General features: G+C 50.0%; 2 protein-coding genes across 2 annotated transcripts; one reads left to right on the top strand and one right to left on the bottom strand.

Moving 5' to 3' along the window:
• Positions 1-1,918: 1,918 nt before the first annotated feature.
• On the top strand, positions 1,919-8,456 carry AO090038000542 (ankyrin repeat protein; the record flags this gene model as incomplete). The annotated part of the gene is made up of 7 exons (XM_023238242.1): positions 1,919-2,848; positions 2,903-3,145; positions 3,202-3,523; positions 3,580-5,314; positions 5,371-6,362; positions 6,417-7,356; positions 8,015-8,456. 7 exons carry the CDS (start codon positions 1,919-1,921, stop codon positions 8,454-8,456), a joined length of 5,604 nt encoding a protein of 1,867 aa, XP_023093180.1.
• Positions 8,457-11,858: 3,402 nt separating this feature from the next.
• AO090038000543 (uncharacterized protein) lies at positions 11,859-23,183 on the bottom strand (the record flags this gene model as incomplete). The annotated part of the gene is made up of 1 exon (XM_001825395.3): positions 11,859-23,183. The coding sequence occupies one exon, from the start codon at positions 23,181-23,183 to the stop codon at positions 11,859-11,861; it is 11,325 nt and encodes a 3,774-aa protein (XP_001825447.1).
• Between the last annotated feature and the right edge of the window lie 476 nt (positions 23,184-23,659).

Genomic DNA, 23,659 nt, shown 5'->3' with positions numbered 1-23,659 from the left:
TTTGCCAAAGTATGTGAATGATCAAGTGGCCACATGTATTTGTACTGAGTGACGCAGGCCTACGGCATAGCAGAATTTCCGGACAAAAACATGACCGTTGGTTCTCTGTTCACCACGTGCAGCACGACCAAAGCCTTCACTGCGGCTGCGGTATCCATGGTAATTGATGACACAAAAAAGACCCTCTCGCCTCTCAGATGGGATACGCCAATAGCATCCTTAATTCGAGATGACTTTGTTTTGGCCGACGATCATGCCACAATGAACACTACACTGGAAGATGCTCTGTCACATCGGTCTGGATTACCAGGTCATTTATTTGCGATGATAGGCGCATATCCGAACGAAACGTTGCGTGAAGCGGTCCGGAAGCTCAGGCACCTTCCTTTAGCGTATCCACCGCGAACAACGTTCGACTATTGCAACCACATGTTTATGGTAGTGTCTCATGTTTTGGAGCAGATCACAGGCGAGTCGCTGGGCGAGTTTCTACGAAAGCGCATCTGGAGCCCACTCAATATGAAAGACACGTACTTCTCTGTCCAGGATGTCAACAGGTGTCCAGTAACTAGTCCAAAGTTGGTCCAAGGTTACACGTGGGTTCCAGAAAAGGGCTGCTATGTGGCCGAACCACATATGAACTATGCACCCACAACTGGAACAGGGGCCATGGTCAGCAATGTTCTCGATTACGCAAAATGGTTGCGAGCCATGATATACAAAAAAGCACCAATATCGCCGGAAGGACATACATCACTCATTCATCCCCGGACCGTAGTCTCCAAAGACGACAAGGATACTGCATATCCACCTGCACCATACCACTTGTACGCTCTAGGCTGGTTTGTGGACACTTATCGGGGTCAACAATTGTACTGGCATAGCGGGAGCTGGGCTGGATTTGGGATCATGGTGGGCTTCATAGCTGAGAAGCAGTTTGGGTTTGCGATAATGGGGAATACCCAGAGGGCTAGAAACGCGCAGTTGGAATTATACTTATACCTCATCGATACGTTACTGGGAGTGTCGGGCAGTGAGCGGGTAGAGTTTATCGAAAGAATGACGAAGAGGATGGCCGACGTCGCGGAAAAAAGATCCGAGAGTATCAACGAGACGAAGAAACGATTGTTTCCTTCTCTGCTTGCCAAGCCACTTCCCCACATCCTCCCATTACATGCGTATACTGGAATATACAGCCATCCAGGTTATGGCATCATTACATTGAGGGTCAAAGATGGACACTTACAGGCGGATCTAAGCGATCGGGTGGAAGCGATGACCATTAGTTTGGAACATACAGCGGGGGAATTTTTCGTGGCGAGAATGTGTACAGCCACTATGCGTGAGAGCCTCCGAGCTGAATTCTATGTCGACTCAGCTGGGACGGCACGGAAACTTGGGATGGAGTTAGAGCCAGCATTAGGGGGACAAAAAATTTGGTTCGGCCGCTGTGGATAATTAGCGATGTCTCCATTTCAAGTTTACAAGTATTGAGACCTCTCTTCATTGTGGGATCAGATCGAGATTAGTATATTGGTGGCGTAAAGAGTGGGGAGCTGACCGCAGAGCTGGCGCCAGACATCTAACCGAGAGCTTGGATGATCGGCAGGATCCCCAATAGGTTGCCTCATCCTGCCTAGCAGTGCCTAGATTTAGACGAATAGTGGGACCGTATGCCTGGAGAGCGGTACCAATTCTGCCGCCGAGGGGGTAAACTTTAGTTGTTTGGAAATTTGATTTAAGGGAAGCTTTCGAACTGCTGGTGGGGATGGATGTGTTAGACTTTTCTTCTTCTTCTTCTTCTTCTCTCTCTCTCTTAATTCCAGGTGCTGCAAACCTGTGGTTAATTTGATTCCTATATCTTACATATACTTTTGGTATAATCGGGATCGAGTTTTGAGCTCCACCAGCGAACATCATGGCAGCGATACTATCTCTTCCATCATTGCCAGCGAAACACGAGGACTTTATTAGCTGGATCAACAAAAATCAGGCTACCCCAATTGCTCAGCTCATCAAGCCGTACAATGAGCATGAAGCGGTGGTACGTAAGCTGTTTGCTCAGGAGCCGTCGCATCCTGCGCTGCGGGACAATCACCTCAATATTGTACCGCTCTATGACACGAGTGGGAAGACCATTGTTCCAAGTCGGCCTCGTGATCCATCTTCAGAGTCACCCGACCTTCAGGAAAAATATGTTATGCCCCTGAAGGCAGAATCTCGTAGGGCTTATGGCGACCCTGCGGTGGTGTCGAGCTTGGAGGACTTCCGGAATAATTTCAACATCTTCTCGGAAGGATCTTTGAGTGACATGGACTGGAACAATGTCGTCGTCGCAGGAAGTGCCGTGGTGACTTGCCTCATGCCAGTCCCGGAACAGTACCGTGGCTCAAAACGCGCTTTACGACAGTTCTACCATGACAAGTACGCACCCGCGTCTGACGTTGACCTCTTCCTATATGGCTTGACGGAAGAACAAGCAATTGAAAAGATAAAACAGATTGAAGATAAGATCAAAAACGCCATTCTTTATGAGACAACAACCATACGAACCAAGAACACAATTACTATCGTCTCACAATACCCCACACGCCACGTGCAGATTGTCCTTCGTATATACAAGTCTATTTCGGAGATCCTGACCGGATTCGATGTTGACTGTTCTTGTGCCGCTTTCGATGGCAAGCAAGTTTATGCTTCACCACGTGCTCTTGCTGCATATATCACCCAGACGAATACGATCGATCTCACTAGACGCTCGCCGTCTTATGAGAACCGCCTTTCCAAATATTCACACCGAGGCTTTGAAATATTCTGTCCGCAGCTAGAGAGGTGCCGTGTTGATCCAGTAAGGCTTCCCCTTTCCCAAGTGTGGGACCGTCTCTGTCTAACATGCTTCTAGACGATTTATGAGAGGAGCTTTTCAAGGACTGTCGGCCTAGCGCGTCTTCTAGTTCTAGAAAGGTTGCCGAAGTCATCCGATAGGGACGCCTATCTAGAGCAGAGACGAGAGGAGCGCGGCCGTCCGGCTCGACAACAGCAAATGCGAAGCCTCAAGTCACTGAATGGTAATATTAAAAGTGATTGGGAAGACGAAATCCCTGAGTGGATGGAAGGGGATGAATATTCAGACTATCATACTATGGTGTGTTATACCTTCCCCCCATCATATAGGGCTATCTCTGCTGACTCCACTCCAAGACGATTCCCTATGGGCCAAAGTTCCATGCTAAGAGGATTGAGCGACTGGTGTATACAAAAGACTTACTTCTCAATGCAGAATGGAACAAACCAAAAGACAGAGACGTCAATCTGCATCGGCATCCTGCATTCTTTGGTAACGTGGAGGATGTGATTCACGACTGCTGTGGTTATTGTCCTGAACCAGTGACCCCGGAAGAAAAGGAAGTCGCAGAGAAAGAAAGCAAGAACTATATAGCTGGGGACATCTCATTTATCAAAGATGATCCAGGACGCCAGGAAATTGGCAGCTTTAACCCCATTACAGAGACCGACTGGACAGGTTTGTGTTCCCATGTTTCTGTCGAACCGTTGTGGCGTCTACTAATGGGAAAGCAGAAATGGCTTATGTGGGTAACACTGAGCAACTATGCCAGGCTATAGTCGACCATGATCTCGCTGCTGTCAAGGAGTGGCTTTCTCAAGATGAAAGGGATCCTAACAGTCGCGACTATACTGGACGCACCCCGTTACATCTGGCTTGTATGGCTTCAACACCAGAAATTGTGCAATGCCTTGTCGACCACGGTGCTAGGTTAATCTCACGCTTGGCAGATGGCAGGACTGCTTTGCATATCGCAGCTGCTAGAGGGAGTGTTGAGATGATTAGAATACTGCTCCACAAAAGCGAAGAAAATGAAGCAGAGGAGGATAAAAGGCAGGAGCTTCGCAAAGCAAAAGCAGCACAAGATAGTCAGCATGGAGCTGACGAAGCAGGAAGCGAGCCAGAGGACATCGAAACAGTTGGTATGGAAGCAGACGCAACCTCGTACACGTCTGGGTCATTTGTCAAAGTCCAGAAAGAAGGTGACGATGCCACCAGCGCTGAGGGTCTTTCTGAAGATGAGAATGTGCAAGAACCAGATATCTATGATATAAATGCCGTGTCATGGGACAGCCATACATCTCCTCTACATCTTGCCATACTCAACGGCCACGTTGACGTGGTGGAAGAACTCGTCGCGTCCTTCGGAGCTGACGTGCTGCTCCCCATAAAGTTGCTGAACAGCCAGGGCAACAGCTCAAGAGGTGCAATTCTAACACTAGTACTAACGCTTCAACTCCCTCTAGAAAAAGCAAAAGCGATGACCAAGAAGCTTCTGCAATTGGGCGCCTCGCCGGCCCAGGCCGACCTCAAATACAACACGCCATTGCACTACATTGCTGCCTCAACATATGACGACCTTATTGATGTCTTCCTCGATCAGAACAAACCAGTCACAATGAAAGCAATTAACCATCTCGCCTTTGTTGGATACTCCTGGAACCCTGATGCCTACTCTGCATTCATGACCGCAATCAATACAAAGAACCCAATCGGTGCGTTGAAGCTCCTCGAAGCTGGCGCCGAGCCCTCGATCGATTTCGGGAAGTTTGTGAAGTCTGGTCAGGTACTGGACAGCATACGTACAAACTCATCAGAAAGGAACCGTGAAATTTTCAGGCAGAACTTTACCCAGCCCATTGTCCTAGCTATTCAGAAAGAATTACCAGAAGTGGCTCTAGAGCTAGTGACGCGTGGCGTTGATCCGAACACACTATCGCCAGATGGATATAAAGTCGAAGATGAAGACTACGTGCGCGATAGCCTCCACGGAAAATCTCTCCTGGACTGTGTCCGTGATAAGATCAAGGAATTGCAACAATACCAAGGCGAAGTGGTTGACTTAAATGCGCCACGGCCGCTTGAGCCTGATTCCTTCTACCTGAAAGATTTTGAAGCCAACACATATCAATTGTGGACAGCGGAGCGAGAATTGAACAAGGCAAAGAGGTCATACGAGAAAAGTCTGAAAGTATATGAACAAGGAATCAGTGATTCCGAGAACAGGAAAGGGGTCGAGTCGAAGCTGCAGACGATACGGGACCTAGTTGAACAATTCGAGAAACTAGAAACTGTCCTGTCCGAGAAAGGCGCCAAGACGTTCAAGGAATTGTTTCCCGATCTCCAACAACCGGATGATGAGGATGAGTCATCATCGCCAAACAGGGACTGTGATGACCCTTTCGAGCTGGAGTTTACATTTAATATATCTGATCTTACAGATGAAAAGAAGGATGGATATATCAAACTGTGAGTATCCTAAAGACCTATCCGCTTGGCATTGATCGGCGACTAACTTCTTAAAGCTTTGAGGCAGCTTGGAATGGTGACTTAGACACCATTAGGTCTCTCACACTAGCCATGTGGGGTGAGGGCAATGAACAGCCTCCGTTGCAGATCGCTATAACAGACTCCAATAGACTCTCCCCATTTTCAATCGCATCACTTCGGGGTCACCTGGATGTGGCAAAAGCGATCTTGGAGATCGTTCAAGCACAGTATAAAAAAGAGGAACATAGTGGCCACGAGAGGTTTGAGATGTGCAGTGATTGCAGTAGTGAGGACTCGGAGGATAGTGGTAATCCTCGCATCTACAGCGAGGTTGTTGATGACAAGTTCACCATAGACGACATCGGTGAAGTGGCCACGCAGGTGGAGTGCCATATTACTCCACTTGAGGTACTAAATTGGTATTGCCCAAAATCCGAATGGTTTTTGAGTCCTGATGCCATGGCTAAATGCCGCGAGAGCCCCTTTGGCAAGCCATCTAATCTTCTCGAATATGCCATTTGGATGGACGATGTCAAGTTGCTTGTCTTCTTACTTGAAATGGGAGAAGAATTGACTTCTAAAGATACCGATTCTGAATTCGCCGCTTTTGGAGTGCCGAATAAAACTGTCCATCTGGCTATAGCAGAGGGTCGACTCCGCTGCCTTGAAGAACTTATCAGGAGAACAGGAGCGGACCTTCCACTAGATGCTCTTGTCCGGGAAAGCGGCGTTCAGGTGCATGAAAAGCCAGGATACTACCAAGGGCTGTCTATCCATGGGAAGAAGAGAGCAGACTGGGCAGCTGCTGGGCGCGGACAACTGCAGCACCACACGAATAAAAGCTCACCCTTGCTTGTTTCCGCCGTGCTAGGTAGTCTGAAGAGTACTGAATGGTACATGAGCACTGCTCCAAGCAGACATTACGTCGAATTTTCCAAGACCCACGAACAGGACCACAGGCTGAAGCTCCTAGCAAAGTCAAGCAGTGGCATTGAAAAGTCTCTCATGAGCTGGCTAAATGCAAAAAGTATGTACTCCTTATATGCCTATAGATATCTGAGTCTAACTTGTATTACGACAGGCAATCTGGTCTTGCATTGCGCCATTCTTTCTACGCCAACATTGGAGTCCCGACGCCTTGTTGAGTATCTTGTTCGGGAGGTTCCGGAATGCCTCGAGACTAGGTCCGCGGGAAGATACACGCCACTGGCCCTGGCATACTCTTTGAATAGAGCAGATTATGCAGATATTCTTATCAAAGCAGGCGCAAGCCAGACAGTTCGCGATAGCAGAGGTAACAACCTCATACATCTGTTGCTGTGTGGAATTGATGGCGACACTTCAGGAAAGCCAGGCAATATCAAGAGACTCCTTGGCTTGCTTGATCCTCGATTGGCTCCTTCCTTACTAGTGGAACGCTCATCAGATGAACCGGGATCTGTCACCCCATTCGCCCGTTGGATGCATCACGCCTATTTTAACGGATCCGATGCAGATAGGCTGATTGATATCGCACGCATTCTCCTTGAGTTTGCCGAGAGCACAGGACAGAAACACTTGGAACTTCTTGATGGCACGGGTAATACACCTGTGCACTACGCAGTAAAGCATGAACTCGTCCAGATTCTCGAGCTGATGATGGACCGTCGTCCTGACTTGCTTTATCGTGAGAATGCCACTGGAAACACACCACTAGAGCTGGAAGAGGACGCTTGGACACTTAAAGCAACCTCGGAACCACCTAGCTTTCGAACTCGCGATCGATCTTGGAATGGCCGCTGGATAACGGATGCAAACATGGTTGATGTGGACCCAGAGTCCTTCCTTCCTGACTTACGCCCACCGGAGAAGAGCTTGCGCGACGTATGTCATGAAAGAGCTAGCGGCCGACCGGAAAAGCGGAAGCTAGTCACCTTAAATGAAGCGAACGAGGTGGCAAAGCGACTCGCCGCACAGAAGTCCAGTCGATGGGGACAACGTCAGAGCCAAGGGTTTACAGAAACGGATCAAGTAGCGAGATGGTATGGTCGGTCTGACCGAGAGGACGAGTTGACCGACGTCATGGAAATATGAGATGCTGCTCTGGGAAGAGTGCTTGAAGGTTTAAACTTATATTATCCGTTTTTTTTGGTGGTGGAACGCGGGATATGGCTTCGGCAATTGTTAGTGTGAGAGCGACCAATAGAACCTGTTTAAATATTAAAGTTACGAACATTTCAATGGATAAATACTCCGTACAATTAGTGTCATTCATCAAGCGCGAAATCTTCGACCCCGCTAGAACAACAAGACTAAGCCTAGAGCTAGGATAGGTAGCTTCCAGTTGCGGAGGGCGGATATTTTTCCAGCTGGTTTAGCCTGCATTTCCGCCAGTTCACGTGGATGGGGCTTAGCGGAAGGTGGCTCCACCCCCGGATTCCTCCGCCGCTTCTCCTCCATTTCCCCAGACTTATCCATGTCTATGTTCGGAACACTCTCTTAGCTTTCTTGGCAGCCGACATAGTATGCATCTATCATGCGCCAATGTGCGGGGTTAGACTGGAACGACATGAGCTTCGACTCAGAGTGCAGATAGCATGGCGGAAAAGCATGATAATCTATATATTCCAGGCTCACTCTTCCTCCAGCGAGAGCCAAACCGCCAAAGCTCCTGTCATTCATTGAGTAGGTACCTACTAGGTGTCTGGTCGAAATGTCGTTTGCAAAGCCAATGGAACACTCCTTGGACCTCCAAGATGATAAGATTCCTGATCCTAAGCACCAAGAGCGGGTGCCCGCAATTGTTACTATTGAGAATTTCCGGGTCTTGGGATTAGATCCGGAGGATGAGGACTTTTATCTCAATTACCCCCCGGAGCGGAGGAAGATGACTCGCCGCAAGGTTTGTATCCTCTCTACATGGTATCATAAGCCCTGCGATGCTAATTCAACTGACCAGGTCGATATCCGTCTCGTGCCGATGCTAGCAGTATTATATCTTATATCTCATCTCGATAGAGCGAACATCGGAAATGCAAAGATCGAAGGCATGATGGAAGATCTGAACCTTGATGGCATTCAATGGAACATCATATTGAGCATATTCTTTGTCCCATATGTCCTCCTTGGTAAGTTTTTGTAGGTTCTCGTTTCGATGGAGACGGTCGATCTAACTATAGACAGAGGTACCTAGCAACATGCTTCTCAAAACATTTTCTCGGCCGTCTGTTTATCTGGGAATTCTGATCGTTTCCTGGGGTATCATCATGACATTGACCGGGGTCGTGAAGAACTTCGCCGGTTTGATGGTGGTCCGTGTTCTTCTTGGTGTTTTCGAGTATGTTTGCGACCTGCAAGATATTAGGTCAGATTCTTGAGCTGACTCCAAACAGGGCAGGTTTCTTTCCCGGAGCAGTTTATCTCTGCACCCAGTGGTATATGCCGAAAGACTTGTCCACTCGGCTCGCCTATTTCTACTGTGCTAGTGCCCTGTCTGGTGCGTTCTCAGGACTGCTTGCGGCAGCTATCGCGAAGATGGATGGTGTTGGTGGATACGCAGGCTGGCGGTGGATCTTTATCATCGAGGGCTTATTTACCGTTATGCTGGGTGTGGCCTGTTTTTGGTTCCTCATTGACTCCCCTTCTCTATCCGGTCGATGGTTAGAACCAGACGAAATCCGCTTCCTCGAGTTACAGAAATTCATTAAGGAAGGAGGACAGTTCAAAGATGAGGAGCACGAGCAGCAACAACGGTCCCGATGGAAGGATCTTCTCTCGGTGATGACGAATTGGCGAATGTATATCCTAGCATATATTTTGCTATGCCAGTCCGCTTGTTCATACGGTATGTTTCTTCAGCGTTTCGACTGATCAATATACTAACGAAAGATCAGGCAACAAATTTACGCTCCCTAGTATAACCGAAGCAATGGGTTTCAGCAACACCAACGCCCAACTCATGACTGTTCCCCCCTACGTCGCCGGTGCCATCTCTGCTGTGTGCTTCTCCAGCCTCTCGGATCGGTTTTATTGGCGAATGCCGTTTGTCGTGATTCCTCTCGCCCTGCTGACGGTCGGATATGGCATCATCATCTCATTCGATGGCAAATTGGAGGAAAATGTCGGTCCTAGTTTTTTCGCAGTCATTCTGGCTATGATTGGTCTTTACCCTGTTCATCCGGCCACTACGTCTTGGACCTCGAACAACTTGACCCCGTCCAATCGACGGGCAATTGGTGTGGCGTTCAATATTTGCGTCGGTAATATTGGTGGTATTATTGGAAGCTATATGTATATGGACAGCGAGAAGCCAAAGTACTATACTGGCTTTGGGTTGTCTATTGCATTTGGAGGCTCAGCTTTGATCCTCGCACTGATATTGGAAGCTTCGTTTTGGTGGGAGAACAAGAAGAGATCGAAGATGTCGGAGTCCGAAGTAAGGGAGCAATATACGGAGGAGCAGTTGATGAATATGGGTGATAAGTCACCTCTATTCAAGTATACGTTGTAGGATATAGGCGGTTATGATGATGATGATGACAATATATGATGCATTTTATGGGCTATATAGACGTCCACAACATTAATCCTTTAAGTATATGTATGGACAAAGGTTCCAACTCAATGCTTCAAGGGGTCACAATAGCAACCTGGGCCTTCACTGGGACGTTTTGGTCCGTCTCCGTAGATGGGAATTCATTGACATTCACACCCTTGCGGAACAGGAGACAATGTGTTGACCCGCCAAAATGGAACATTCCTATCTCGTCTCCCTTCTTAACATGTTGACCCTCAGAGACTGTGATCTGGCAGGTCGAAACTTCGCACATTCCGACACCAAGGAAAGCCATTAGCCCAATGGCAGGGTTATCACTTTCGATAAAGATCAATGCCCTCGTGGCAACCGCCGTAATGTACTCCTGGGCCGTGACCTCTCCAACAGAATCGATATCATGGGGATGTGGATCTCCTAGACCTTCGAACAGCGGCTCAGAGTAATACGTCCCGTCAACAACATAGGCCTTCACAATCTTGCCGCTGACAGGCGCATGCCAGCGGTGGTAGCTCAGCGCGCTCAGGAAAGCTTGATAGACTGTTCCACCGATAAATTGTTTAGCAAGAGAGTCATGCGCCAGCATATCAAAGACCGAATACGGCTGACTCTTTATCCAGAAAATGTCTCTTCCCTTGACATCGCGAGCCACCTTGTAAGGTTGCGACTCGCAGGCGTTGGCTATTACGTTGTCGTCGTCTGGTGATGCAACAGGGCGAATACCTGGTCGGAAGACCCGAGTAAAGAAATCATCCCATGATTTGTACCCATGGTATTTCTGGGAGGGGTCACAGACAAACATATCCTCGAATGAGTGGTTTGTCTTTCCTACATTAGCTACTGTGACGAGGTTATTCTTCCCCGTTTCACCGAACCATCCGTATTGCGAATCATCTAGCACATGGGCCGACTCAGGGGATTGTAGATACTCGCCCCAGGCGTTGAGTACCTTTTTGATCATGGCGTTGATCTCTGGATCTAGAAACGCAGCGTACCCGCTGGGTGTGCCCATGGGCCAGTCCAGTACTGCATTAATGGGTAGCCCGACGAGACCGACGCGATGGGTGAAGTCACTCCATGAAGGCGCCGTCGTGAGGAGATGATTCAGTACCTGGATCATATGCTTGTAGTCTCGGATCTGGGGACATCCTGTTGGGTCTTTGGCGTAGACTCTGTTACGGGGGACCTCGGTGAACATAGCTTCTATAAGGAGATAGATCCTTGTGTTGGTTTCAATGAGGTGTTGGAATTCCTTCATCACCGGGTGAAGTTCCTGGTCGGCTTTGCTGTCGACGTGGGCAATTAGCCCGCCCAGCCATTCGTGATGGCTGTCGAGGGTGGAGGGCATCCATTTTCCGAATCTGGTTTTGTGAGACTGCGAGGTCTAAATAAGTGAATTGAGGCAGGGCCATACCTGTGAAGACGAGGAGTATGCTTTCCGTGCTTATGTGCCATGGTTGTGATGTTGAAATTGTATTTATTGATAGTGATGGAATGTGGGTTCTGGAATTCATGATTGACATCTTGGCGATGGAACGGCGTTATTTATCCTGAGCTTGACAAGTTTAGTTTTGGAGCAGTGACAGGACAGTTGCATCATGATGATGCAGAGCTACTATAGCACCATTAGTTTACTAAATAGTAGTGGAGCTGTGGATAAATATTGGAGAAGAAGGCATTTTATTGATAATAACAATATGGATGATGTCATGTGGAGGCACGTGGCAGTGAAGCGCTTATCTTATCGCGGATTGAATATGCACCTTCCTAATTCGTACTCTCTTTCTGAATCTCCCCTTATCTTGTAAACCACTGAAATTTAAAGCTTATCACAATGCAGCCTTCATATAAAAGCACAGGTCAGCCCCCTCATAGCAAGCCGCTACCACCGCTTGATGCACCTGATCCTACAAGAATTCGACCCTGCCTTTGATTTTATCATATACCCTTTCCTTCATCACTTTAACCATCTCATATACTCCTATTAAAGGACTAATAACCAGAAAGATAGTCCTTGATGGCCGCACACATCCGGTGTACTTGCTGGGGATTTCTGGCCCAAGAAAAGTGAGTATCGTCAGTAAGCGGGACCAGCTGAATAGCGGTATCACTTGGCAGCAATTTGTCCATATCATTCAAGGGTGTCCCGTCGTAGTACTCGTACAGGTGACGCTGATTCTCCGATTCATACTGATCGTTCGTCTTCATGGCCTTGAACAGCACGATGTGATCTGTGGCAGATGGCAGGCCTTTGAAATTCGTCGGATCGGGGTGGTAGATGTGGTGGATAGGGTCTAAGATCTTGGCGTCTCCCAGGCCAATGCTGCGTGTTGCTCCGTGCACATTGAAGTATGTGTCTATGATACCAAGGAGGCCAATCTTTTCGCCCGATGTTGCCAGCCGCCGGGACATCTCCATCGCAAGGATTCCTCCAAAACTCCATCCAATGAAGTGGTACGGTCCATGTGGTTGAATGTTGCGTACATGGTCAAGATACATTTCCGCCAGCTCCTCGAACGTGCGCAGGCGTTTGCTATGCAAGTAGTAATTGTTAAAGGCGACCATGTTTGTCCCAGGTAGGTGTTTGACGATGTTGTTGAAGTAGCTTTCGGCTCCTCCTTCGCCCGGGGGCAGCAGGAACAGCGTTGGGCCCTGTCGTGACGGCTCCAGATACTCAAAATACGGTGTGTACGTCTCCTCGGTTAATTGAGGATCCGCTGGGGATGAGGTTTCTTGGCTTGTCACGCTGTCGATGATCTTGTTAAGTCCTTCTTCGATGTTTGAGATAAATTTCTCACTGTCCTCAAGGCTCCAAGCACTGTCCATGTCGATTGTGATAGTAGCATCAATATGCACAGCGGTGACATCAACGGCGGAGGAGCTCTTGTCCTTGTCCTCTGGGCTTGTCATGAGTCCATACTCGAGTCCATTATCGCCCACGGCGAGAGCCCATTCGTCTAGTTTTGACTTTTTTGGAGCGAGATGACCCAGGTAGTTGACGGTAATCTGAGGCAACGGGTGTCGAGTATAGCCGTACAACGCTCCATAGCCGATTCCTCGAGCAGGGACCTGCCTTAACCGTTCGTTTATAGCGGCCACTCCCTCAACAAGGTTCTCGGTTCGGAGATGGGGGATCTCAAACGGATACATACTGGTGAACCAACCCATGGTGCGGCTGACATCCAGTGTATGGTCAACATCTTCCTCCCGACCATGTCCCTCGATTGTGACCATACTTGGGCCTCTTGAACAGATAGCTTGGAGTGCCAATCCAACCGCAGCCAGTAGAGAGTCGTACACAGAGACCTCCTGTCCACCTTTGCTGCCTTGGAGCAGCAAAGCTGTCTTCTCAGTGCTCAAATTCCTGGTCAGACGTACGCGGCAACCGGTCGATGCAGGAAGCGCAGAGATGCTGGAAGTTGTTCGCGCAATGAGGTCGTTCCAGTGACCGAATTCAGACTTTGACGGTTGGTAATTTTGTACCGCTTCAGACCACTGTCGAATACTGCTGCCCTTGCACCCCAGGCTTCCATTCTGATAGAGCATCTGCAAGTCACGGACCAAGATTTGCCAGCTGACGGTGTCAACGGCGATGTGATGGATGGAGAACCATATCCGCGCGGATCGGTCTTCGTACCCATGCAGGTACCCAATGGCGCAGATTGGCCCCTTCTCAAGGTCAAAGCCCGACTGCCACTCGCTCAGTGTTTCGTTAATGGCCGTAGGTCCGTCAACATCCTTCATGTTTAGCACCCGAAGCTGGACAGGAGAAGCGTCCTTAACAAAGAACTGTACAATTTTATTATCCTTGCGCCTCAGTCGCATGCGGAAAGCGTCATGATACTGTTGCAATTCGATGATGGCAGCTCTCAGCAAAGTAACATCCAGCTCTGGAGTTCGGATGTAGAAAGTATGATTCCAATAGCTCGGATGCTGCAGTGGCTTGGACAGGAACCAGTTCTGAATTGGCAGAAGGGGGGCCTCACCAACCACCAGCCCTTGTTCGCTACGGAACTGGTCCACAACACTCGTGTCTATGTCCTTCATGAAGACGTGGTCATGGAGGGCTCGAATAGTACGATACTCGAAGATATCCCGAACGGTGACCTTGCGACCGACCTGATTGTGAATCTGGGCCACAAGGTGCAATGACATGATGCTATCACCACCCAGTTTGAACAGGTCATCATCGATACCGCATCGTTCGATACCCAAGACAGATGCCCACAGCTTGCATACCCTAGCCTCTAGTATGTTCCTCGGCGGACTGTATGATAACACCACTGATGCGTTGCCAATTTCTGGCAGTCTTTTGATGTCAAGCTTTCCATTAATGGTCACAGGAAGTGCACCCTCCAGACGGCAGAGGTGGCTGGGCACCATGTAGGTTGGAAGCCTGGCTTTCATGGAGGTGAGAATGTTGGCTTCTGACACAGCTTCGTTGTCAGTGGTATAGTAGCCGACTATAGACTGAGCGATCCGTGAATAGCTATCGTCCTTGTCATACTTGGCAACGACTGCGCACTCCTGGACACCGGGACTAGACGCAAGTATATTCTGCACTTCAGAAAGTTCGATCCGGTACCCTCTCATCTTGACCTGCAAGTCGTCTCTTCCTAGGTATTCTAGTTGTGGCTGCTGTTGATGGCTGAACCGGCACCGAAACAGGTCGCCGGTCTTGTAGAGTAGCGAGAAACGCCCAGCGGCGAAGTCCTCCTGGTTCCGGAAAGGGTTGGGAAGGAAGCGCTGATCTGTTAGAAGAGGCTCATTGAGATAACCACGTGTAACGCAGTCACCAGCCAGATAGAGCTCTCCGACTGCGTCAAACGGGACGGGTTGAAGTGCCTTGTTCAGCAGATACGCTCGGGTGCCGGGAAGCACGTCGCGTATAGCATTTTCAAAATTCGAATTCACAGTGAATTCAGTGATAATGTTGTACACCGTGGTCTCGGTGATGCCATAAGCATTGTAGATCGTACCGCCAAAACTGCTGCGCATCTTCTCGTACTGCGTGGCATGAAGCAACTCTCCTGCTGCAGTCACGGACTGCAGGTGGTGTAGTTGTGCCAGATCGATCTGCTGCAGCAAGGATGGGGTTCCACTGAGATACGAGAGACCGTGAGTGTTGGCCATCCTATAGAATTCTTCATCGACGACGAAATCTGCCGGAGGAACGATCAACTTGTGTCCGCTGAGCACCGATAACACAAGTTGCTCTACAGAGAAGTCGAAGACATAGTTAGAAAGGAAAAGTACAGAATGCTGCTTGGTGCAGTCATTGCCGAAATACCGTTCCCGGAGGGCATCACGCAATAGTAGAACACCCTTTTGCTCAACCAGAACGCCCTTGGGCTTGCCGGAAGTACCTGAAGTAAAGATTATATACGCCAGGTTGTCCAAACCGGCAACTGCAGGCAAGTCAGAGCTCAACTGTTGGCTGACTTCGGTCTTGACGGCGGGTGAGTCGATTGATACGACCTTTGCGCCCATGTATTCACATTTAGAGACATGATGGGAGTTTACAAGAACGGTCTTCGCCTGGGTCTCCTCCAGGATCAGCCGGACGCGCTGCGTCGGGTAAGTTGGATCCAAGGGCACATATGCTGCACCAGTCTTCCATATCGCCAGAATGCAAACAATTGTCTCGATGCTCTTGTCCAGCATCAGAGCTACTCGCCCTTCCGCCCCGAGGGAGGATATGGACAACATGTATCGTGATAGCTGGTTAGCCCGCTTGTTGAGATCGGCAAAGCTGAGTACCCTATCCCCCTGAGCGATAGCAATTTTACCTGGGGCTAGGGAAGCTTCGTACTCAAAGGCCTGGCTTAGCGACGCTGCATTCCGCTCCTCAGCAAGAGTTGCAAGCGGAGACTGTGCCAACGGTAGGTGCGCATCGCCAATCTCTCGCGGAGGAACCAACAACAGCTGCGTATCCTCCTTGATTCCTTCTGCACTTAGCTCCGACAGCTGGTGAAGGAGATATTCGTAGGTACGCAAAAAGCCCTCAATCGTGCTCCTGTTGAACAAGCTGGTGGCGTAGTTGAAGTTGACCCTCATACCTGACTCCAGTTCGGTGACCGTTGCATTCAGATCGAATTTCGCAACTGAATCTAGGGGCTGAACCGGCCGGTATTGAGTAAATTGGATTGCCCCCTCATCCTGCGACCCAGAATCGTGTTCTTCATCTGGACGGGCTTCGAAGTTGAAAACAGTCTGTACTAATGGATGCCGGCTAGCATCATTAACTACCTGCAACAGCTTCGTGACCTCCTGGAACGGCATGTCTTGGTGTAACTGTGCTTGGACGAGCTCTTTCATCACCCTTCTGATGAGGTCGCCAATGGCAGAATGAGATACATCCACTCTAAGCACAACCAGGTTGACGAAGAATCCAATGATGGACTGGAATTGGGGGTGTGTTCGGTGGCTGATTGGGATACCCACTGCGATGTCCGTCTGGTTCGCGTACGACGCAAGCATCACGTAATAAGCGGATAGCAAGACGACGTACAGGCTAGACTTGCATTCTTTGGCAACCTCTCTCAGGTTCTGTGTTTCCTTTTGACCCAGCTCGATACTGAGATCGTCGCCGTCGTAGTTGAAATGCCCCGGTCGTGGACGGTCCGTGATCAGCTGCAATGATTCCAAGCCACTGAGCTTTTGCAACCAAAAGTCGGATAGGCTACGGTGACTCCGTGACAGCTGCCGACGATGGTACTGGGCGTAATCCTTGTATTGGACTCTGAGTGTGGGCAGGCTCGCTGCACTCTTTGTTTTGTGGAGGGCCACGTACAAGGCTTGAAGTTCTCGCTCAAATACACTTAACGACCATGCATCGAAGCTGGTATGGTGGAACGTTACGATGAGATACAAGCTGCCTGATTCGTGCCTAAGGATACGGGCTTGCCAAGGCAGTTCATCACCCAGGCGGAAAATGTGCTGGGATAGACTGGCCCTTTCTTGGTCCAATTGCTCCATGGCCTTGATTACGTCCGCCTTGACGGAGAACATGCGCTGGGCGCCATCGGGGCTCAATATCTTCTGAATATAGCTGCCAGTTGTGTCGTCCTTGACAAGCAACGTTCTCAACGCCTCGTGTCGAGAAAGGATTCCACGCAGCGCCTGCTCGAGATTCAAGGCGTCAACTGAGCCAGGCAATTTATAGGAGATGTCAATGTTGTATGCATTACTGCCATTCTCAAACTCGTGAATGAAGAGAAGTCGCTCCTGGGCCCCGGACACGGGAATCATCTGCCCCTCATTATATTCTAGTGGAGTAATTTCGTTCACATCCACAGAATTGTTTATGATCAGCTGTGCTAGTGCCTCGATTGTTCGATGACGGAAAAGGGTGCTGACCGAGACCGCGCGGCTGAAGGTCTCGTGGACCATGAATGAAAGTTTCGTGCTCTTTAGACTATCACCTCCCAGACTGAAGAAATCGTTGTAGATACCAATCTCCTCTGGGTGTATCTCGAGCAGTTCCGCCCAGATGTGGCAAAGGGTGCGTTCCACTTCATTGCGCGGCGCCACCACATCAATCTCGCTCTCTTCTTCGACGAAGGGCAAGGCCTTTGTGTCCAATTTTCCACTGGGAGAGACAGGGAGTTTGCTGATTGGTATGAGACGAGAGGGTACCATGTAGCCAGGCAGCCGAGACTGCATAAAGCGCCGAATAGCGGCGGACGACAGCGTTGCATCAGCGACGTAGTAGCCAACGAGGAATTTCTGTCCTCCTTCTTTGCGATCCTTCGCAATCACCACAGACTGTTTGATATCAGGGTATGATGACAGGATGGCCTCGATCTCACCTAGTTCGATGCGCAATCCGCGAATCTTGACCTGGAAGTCATTGCGGCCCAGGTATTCAATCTCCCCGTTGCTTCCCGGGATCCAGCGTACCAAATCACCCGTCTTGTAGAGACGAGAATTACGGCCTGTTTTCATTTCCTCTTCTGTCTGAAACGGGTTGGGAATGAATCGCTCTGCGGTCACATCGGGGCGATTGTGATAACCTCGTGCCACACCTTGACCACCTAGGTAGAGCTCGCCGACAGCCCCGATGGGAACGCGCTTCATGTCCTCGTTTAGCACATAGCTCGTGCTATTATGGACCTGCTGGCCGATACTCTTGTCCGTGCGCCGCTCTGGGAACGGGTAGAGACGTTTGTGGGTGGTGATAGAGACCTCTGTTGGACCGTAGCCGTTGATGACCAGGCCATGGAAAGTTTCGCGAATCTTGTCGAAGACCGGTTCACTGAACGCCTCTCCGACGCAGTCTACACGGCGGAGATGGTCCTTGAAACGGCTGAACTCGTACATTGAAACCACAGATGGGGTGCCAGACAGGTAGGTCACCCGGTTCTTCTCAATGTATTGATATAGTCTCTCTTTGTCTCCGCGCATTTCATCATTGAGTACCAGTAGTGTTTGGCCGTTGAGAATGGCGTCGGTCATCTGCTCCACAAAATGGTCGAATACATAGTTGGAAAAAGAAAGTATTACCTCGTCGTCAGTACTCCGGAGGCCAAATATTTTGGATAGCGACACCTGCAGGTTGACCACTCCATGATGCTCCAATGCGACGCCCTTGGGCCGACCTGTCGTGCCAGATGTATAGATGATATAAGCCAGGTCTGTGCTTTGACTTAACGGAGAAGGGTTTGATGCACTGTACTTTGGATCCGGAGTGGATGTCAGGTCAGAGGGATAAAGAAGCGTCCCCGGCGCAGCCATTTCCTTGATGCGAGTTACATAGCCGGAGTCCGCAATGACAGCGATGGCCTGGGTGTCCTCTAGGATATACTGGATGCGGTCGTCGGGATATCCAGGGTCAATTGGAACATATGCACCTCCACTCTTCCACACGGCCAAAATGCTGACGAACATATGTTCACTCTTGTCCATTATGAGGGCGATGACATCATTGGGCTTCGGGCTGAGGTCGGATCTTAGTTGATGTGCCATACGGTTCGCCCGCTCATTCAGTTCGCGATAGGTTAAGGCCCGCTCCTCATAAATGACCGCTGTTTTCTCGGGCTTCCGATTCGCTTCAACCTCAAACATCTCATGCAATGTGGTGTCGGGAAACTTCGCTTCCGTAGCATTCCACGCAGCAAGATGCTCCAGTTGGGCAGATGAGAGGTACTCTAGGCTGCGGACAGGATCATTCAAGCCTTGCGCAACCCGCACCAGAGTGTCATGGATCATATGAAGCAGCTCTGAAATGGCCACCTCCTCAAACAGCTCACTGGCATAGCAGATGGACAGAGTGACTCCTCCAGTCGCCTCAACTTCACGTGCAATGACAGCCAGCGGATAGTCCAGCTTCTCAGTACCTCCTTGGATTGAATATTGCAGTTGGCTTTGATGCTGTAAAACTCGCGACTTGTCCAGGTTTGGGTAGTTTTCAAGCACGAATAAAGAGTCAAATAATCCGTGCTTCAGGTCGGTTTTGCGTAGATGGCCCAGTTCCGCATTGCCGCGGCTGTTCATCGCGTTCACCTTAGCCTGCACATCCTCGATGGCCTCCATGATAGTCTTGTCCTTGTATGCTGAATGATCGATTACCAATGGTAGCGTATTGATATAAAGCCCAACGGATCGTTCAATTCCGCTAATGGGCAGGTTTCTTCCAGAGATGGTCGTGCCGGTGATGGTATGGGTGCCGCCTCCATAAGCGTGAAGCACGGCGTGCCAAACAAACTGGAGGATCGAATGTAAGGTAACGCCTTGGGCGGAGCAGGTCTGACGGAGTTCTCCTAGCCATGCATCTCCGGGGAGGGTCACTGTCAGCTGTCTCTGGTCCTGTATGTGGTCATAGTCCGCCAGTTGGACTTTGTAACGACTACGCTCGTTCAACAAGGCATTCATATCGCACCGCTCGGCGATCTGCTCAACCACCCCGGCCCAATAATCCAGATGATCTTCACGGTGCGTTTGGAGGTACCGTTGAGTGCGAGCGTAAGGGTCATCTGCAGGTGGGGCGATATTGTTCCCATGGAGCAGTTGCAGGTAAGTGTCATGGACCATCTCAAAGAGAAGCGGCAGACTCCAACCATCGAGGATTGCGTGGTGGCAGCTAAAGAGACATGTGAAGCGATTCTCGCTGTGCTGTATCAAATAGATGCGGAACAGCCTACCGGTATCCAGTTTGTATGGCTCCTCGCGGTCCTGGCGCTGCAATTCGACCAATTTCTGATCCTCGACAGCACCTGTAGGCACGTTGGCGAAGCAGAGGAAACGCCAATCCAAGACTTGATCCTGATCGATCACTTGTAATACTTCCTTTCCCCACTTGAATCGAAGCCTCAATGCTGGATAGACCTGTTGTGTGTGCTTCCAGGCTCTCTGGAACAGATCTGGGGATAATGTGGTATTATATCGCAGGGCGGATTGCATTATGTAGGCATCAGATTGTGCCATGTTCTTTAGATAATGATAGACAAACCCCTGCTGAAGACTGTTTGCCATATATACCTCCTCGGTTGCTGCATCTCTCTCCAGTGGCCCTGACTGCGCAGCAGACTCGCTCTCATAGCGCCCATCTGATGCCTCCTGCTGTTTGCTCTGCAGAAGGTATGCCATGCGCTCCAGCGTTCTTGTTGCGAAAACATCCTCGACAGATATACTTACTGAAAGTCGCTCTCGAATGCGTGCAATGAGTTGAATACAGGTGATGCTGTGTCCTCCAAGACGGAAGAAGTTGTCGTTGCGAGAGATCGATCCGTGGCGGGCTTCCAGTACGTCGACCCAGATTTCCCCCAGGGCAAACTCCATGTCGCCTCGGAGGTCGGAACGAACCTCGGAGGATTTGGATATATCGACGGCTGGCAGGGCGCGCAGGTCCGCCTTTCCGTTCACGTTCACTGGGATCTGCGACAGCTGCACCAGACGCGTCGGGATCATGTATCGAGGCAGTTTCTTCTCCAAGAAAGACAACAAGTGCGTCTCGGATACCGAGGCGTTGTCGCAGACATAGTAACCCACGAGGTGCTCGTTCGTAGTCTCCACAGTATTTTTCAGAAGTTTTTTAGACACCACCAGACTAGTCCGGACGCCGGGGTACTGAGCCAATGTCGCCTCAATCTCGCCGGGCTCGATTCGGATGCCTCGCAACTTGATCTGAAAATCTGCGCGTCCCAAATATTCAACTTCGCCGGTCGGAAGCCAGCGGGCCAGGTCGCCGGTCTTGTACATTAACCCGTTAACTCCGAGCTTCTTCTCGCGCTTCGTCTGAAAGGGGTTGGGGATGAACCGCGTCGGGGTGAGATCGGGACGGTTGAGGTATCCCTTTGAAATACCTAATCCTCCAATGTGCAGCTCGCCCGTAGCCCCAATGGGGACACGCTTGAGGGCAGGATTGAGGATGTAGCACTTGACGTTGCGCACAGGCCTTCCTAGACTGGTGTCTTTGCGAGTCGAGTCGGAATCAAAAATCTTGAGCGCTGTTACGAAGGCTGACTCGGTGAATCCATACTCGTTAAGAATGCGGTTCTTGAATCGCTTGCGCAGGGCCAGGTACCGGGCTTCTGTTAGATTCTCACCCACCAGAATCATTCGCTTCAGGGACGGACAGTAGGAGAAGTCGTATTCTTGTAGAACAGAGGCAGTACCATTGAGGTAGGTGATGTTGTGTGCGCGAATGAATGGAAGGATTTTGTCGGCGTCATACTTATCGGCGTCATTGATAATGGCCAGGAGATGGCCATTTACTAATGCCATGAGCATTTGGCGAACGAATGGCTCGAATACGTAGGCCGAGAAGAGCAGAATTGCTTCGTGGTGTTGCCCAGTCACCCCATAACGGGCAGACAGGTCGGTGATACTGTTGACAACGTTCGTATGTTGTTTAAAGATACCCTTAGGGAACCCCGTTGTTCCAGAGGTGTATGTCACGTAGGCAAGCTGTCTGCTCGTGAGAGGTAGGTCATCCAAGTTGTGCGCTGGGAATTTCGAGGTATCTTGAGCAAGGAATGTGAGTAATGGTTCCAGGTGAATAATGCAGAGTTTCCTGTCGCCGATGATCTGTCGTTCAAGCCTTTCGGCGTGTCGACTGCTCGCGATGATGACCTGTGCCTCCGTGTCATCCAGCACGAATCGGACCCGCTCATCTGGATACGTAGGGTCAATGGGCACGTAGGCTGCGCCAGATTTCCACACACCCAGAATGGTAACGATGAGCATTTCGCTCTTATCGAGGAACAACGCGACAATCTGCTCGGCCTGGATGCCTGTAGAGTGAAGATAGCGTGCGAGACGGTTTGCCTGGGTGTTGAGCTCGCCGTAAGTGATCTTTCGCTCCTCGCAAACCACGGCGACCTTGTCTTCGTGGCGTTCTGCCTCCTCTTCAATGAGATGATGCAGTCGCTTGGATGCTGGGTACTCGCCATCCGTGTTATTCCATTCATCCAGCTGCTGCTGTTGCTCGAATGACAGCAGTTCGATATCGGAAATTAGCGTTGCTCCTCCTGTCGCTGCTTTAGCGAGCAAGATGTTAAGGGCATCTGTGAAATTACATATTGTCTCCTCATCGAAAAGACAGTCGGAGAAGCGCAGAGTCAGCTGGAGTCCTGCTTCACCCTCCTCCACCATCACTGCCAGGGGGAAGTCAAATGATGGGAGATGAGCATCGTCTGCATCGGCGAAGACGACAAGTAAGTCAAACAACCCAAGTTTCACGAGGCTTGATGCTTTGTCGATTGTGTGTGTGGACAGCTTTTTCGAACTGCACATCGATTCAATACTCTCAATCGCTTGTGCGACGGAGTATTCGTCCCTGCTTTCATGACTGACGAATATGGGTGACACCGCCCACAATGGCCGAGAATCTTGGGGATTCTCCTCGACGTGCAGAGAGGCGGTAATGGTTTTTGATCCATTACCAAACCCTTTCAGCATCTGGTGCATGGCGAAAAGAATGACGGATCTCACGCTGACGCGGCGTTCAACACACAACTCTTGCAATGCGGAGTATACCTCGCTAGGAACCGCCATGAAGCGCTGCCGGTAGACGGTGCTCGCGTCACCGAATCCCGTCGATGCAAGTTGATATCTCGTGGGGTCGGTTGCTAGACCACTCACGTCGCAGCGCTCGATGATCTGGTTCACTGAATCCTTCCATCCCTCGATACCCCCGGGAAAGTGGATGCGGATACTGCTTCCCATCCCATTCCCATTGTGAGGGTTGATGTCGCCATTGTTAAGGTTAACCATATCATTGTCAACGCTCGCACCTCCATTGGCCCTGGAGTCTGTGGCCCTCGATAAGCTTATCGATCCTGAATCGGCTACGCTTAGTGGCTGCAACTGAGTCATGTCATTTATTTGTCGCTGGAAGCGCGAGAAACGATGGTCGTTGACAAAAATAAGTGGTTAAAAAAGACGCCATAACAGACAATTCGGGCGCCATGCGGGAAATACTTTATATTGGGCTGGATACGTTCATCTCTCGCTGCAAAGGTATCTTCTCTGCCTGGGCCATCGACAAAAAAATACCTGGGCTACTTTAGACGCCCCTCTCCCTTAGGAGATAGGATGGAGATGCCCGTGCATTACGGTCCACAGCAGACTAGATGCCATTTGCTCCTTCGCCGTCAAGTATCCCCACGTCGCAGCGGAAGATCGCCCCACAAAAGCCACAGGAACATTCCCGCGCCGTCATGCCAGGGATGCCACAAAGGGTGACCCGCATAGTCCAGACTACGGTCGATTCTGATTTCAGGGATCGCTCGATTGCGGATGACTTTCGTTGAGCCAAAAAGGGATACGATTTTAACGCACTGTGATGAGAT

The sequence above is a fragment of the Aspergillus oryzae genome, chromosome 6, assembly GCF_000184455.2.
Source record: "Aspergillus oryzae RIB40 DNA, chromosome 6".
NCBI lineage: Eukaryota > Fungi > Ascomycota > Eurotiomycetes > Eurotiales > Aspergillaceae > Aspergillus > Aspergillus oryzae.
This window is presented reverse-complemented; position numbering and strand designations above follow the sequence as displayed.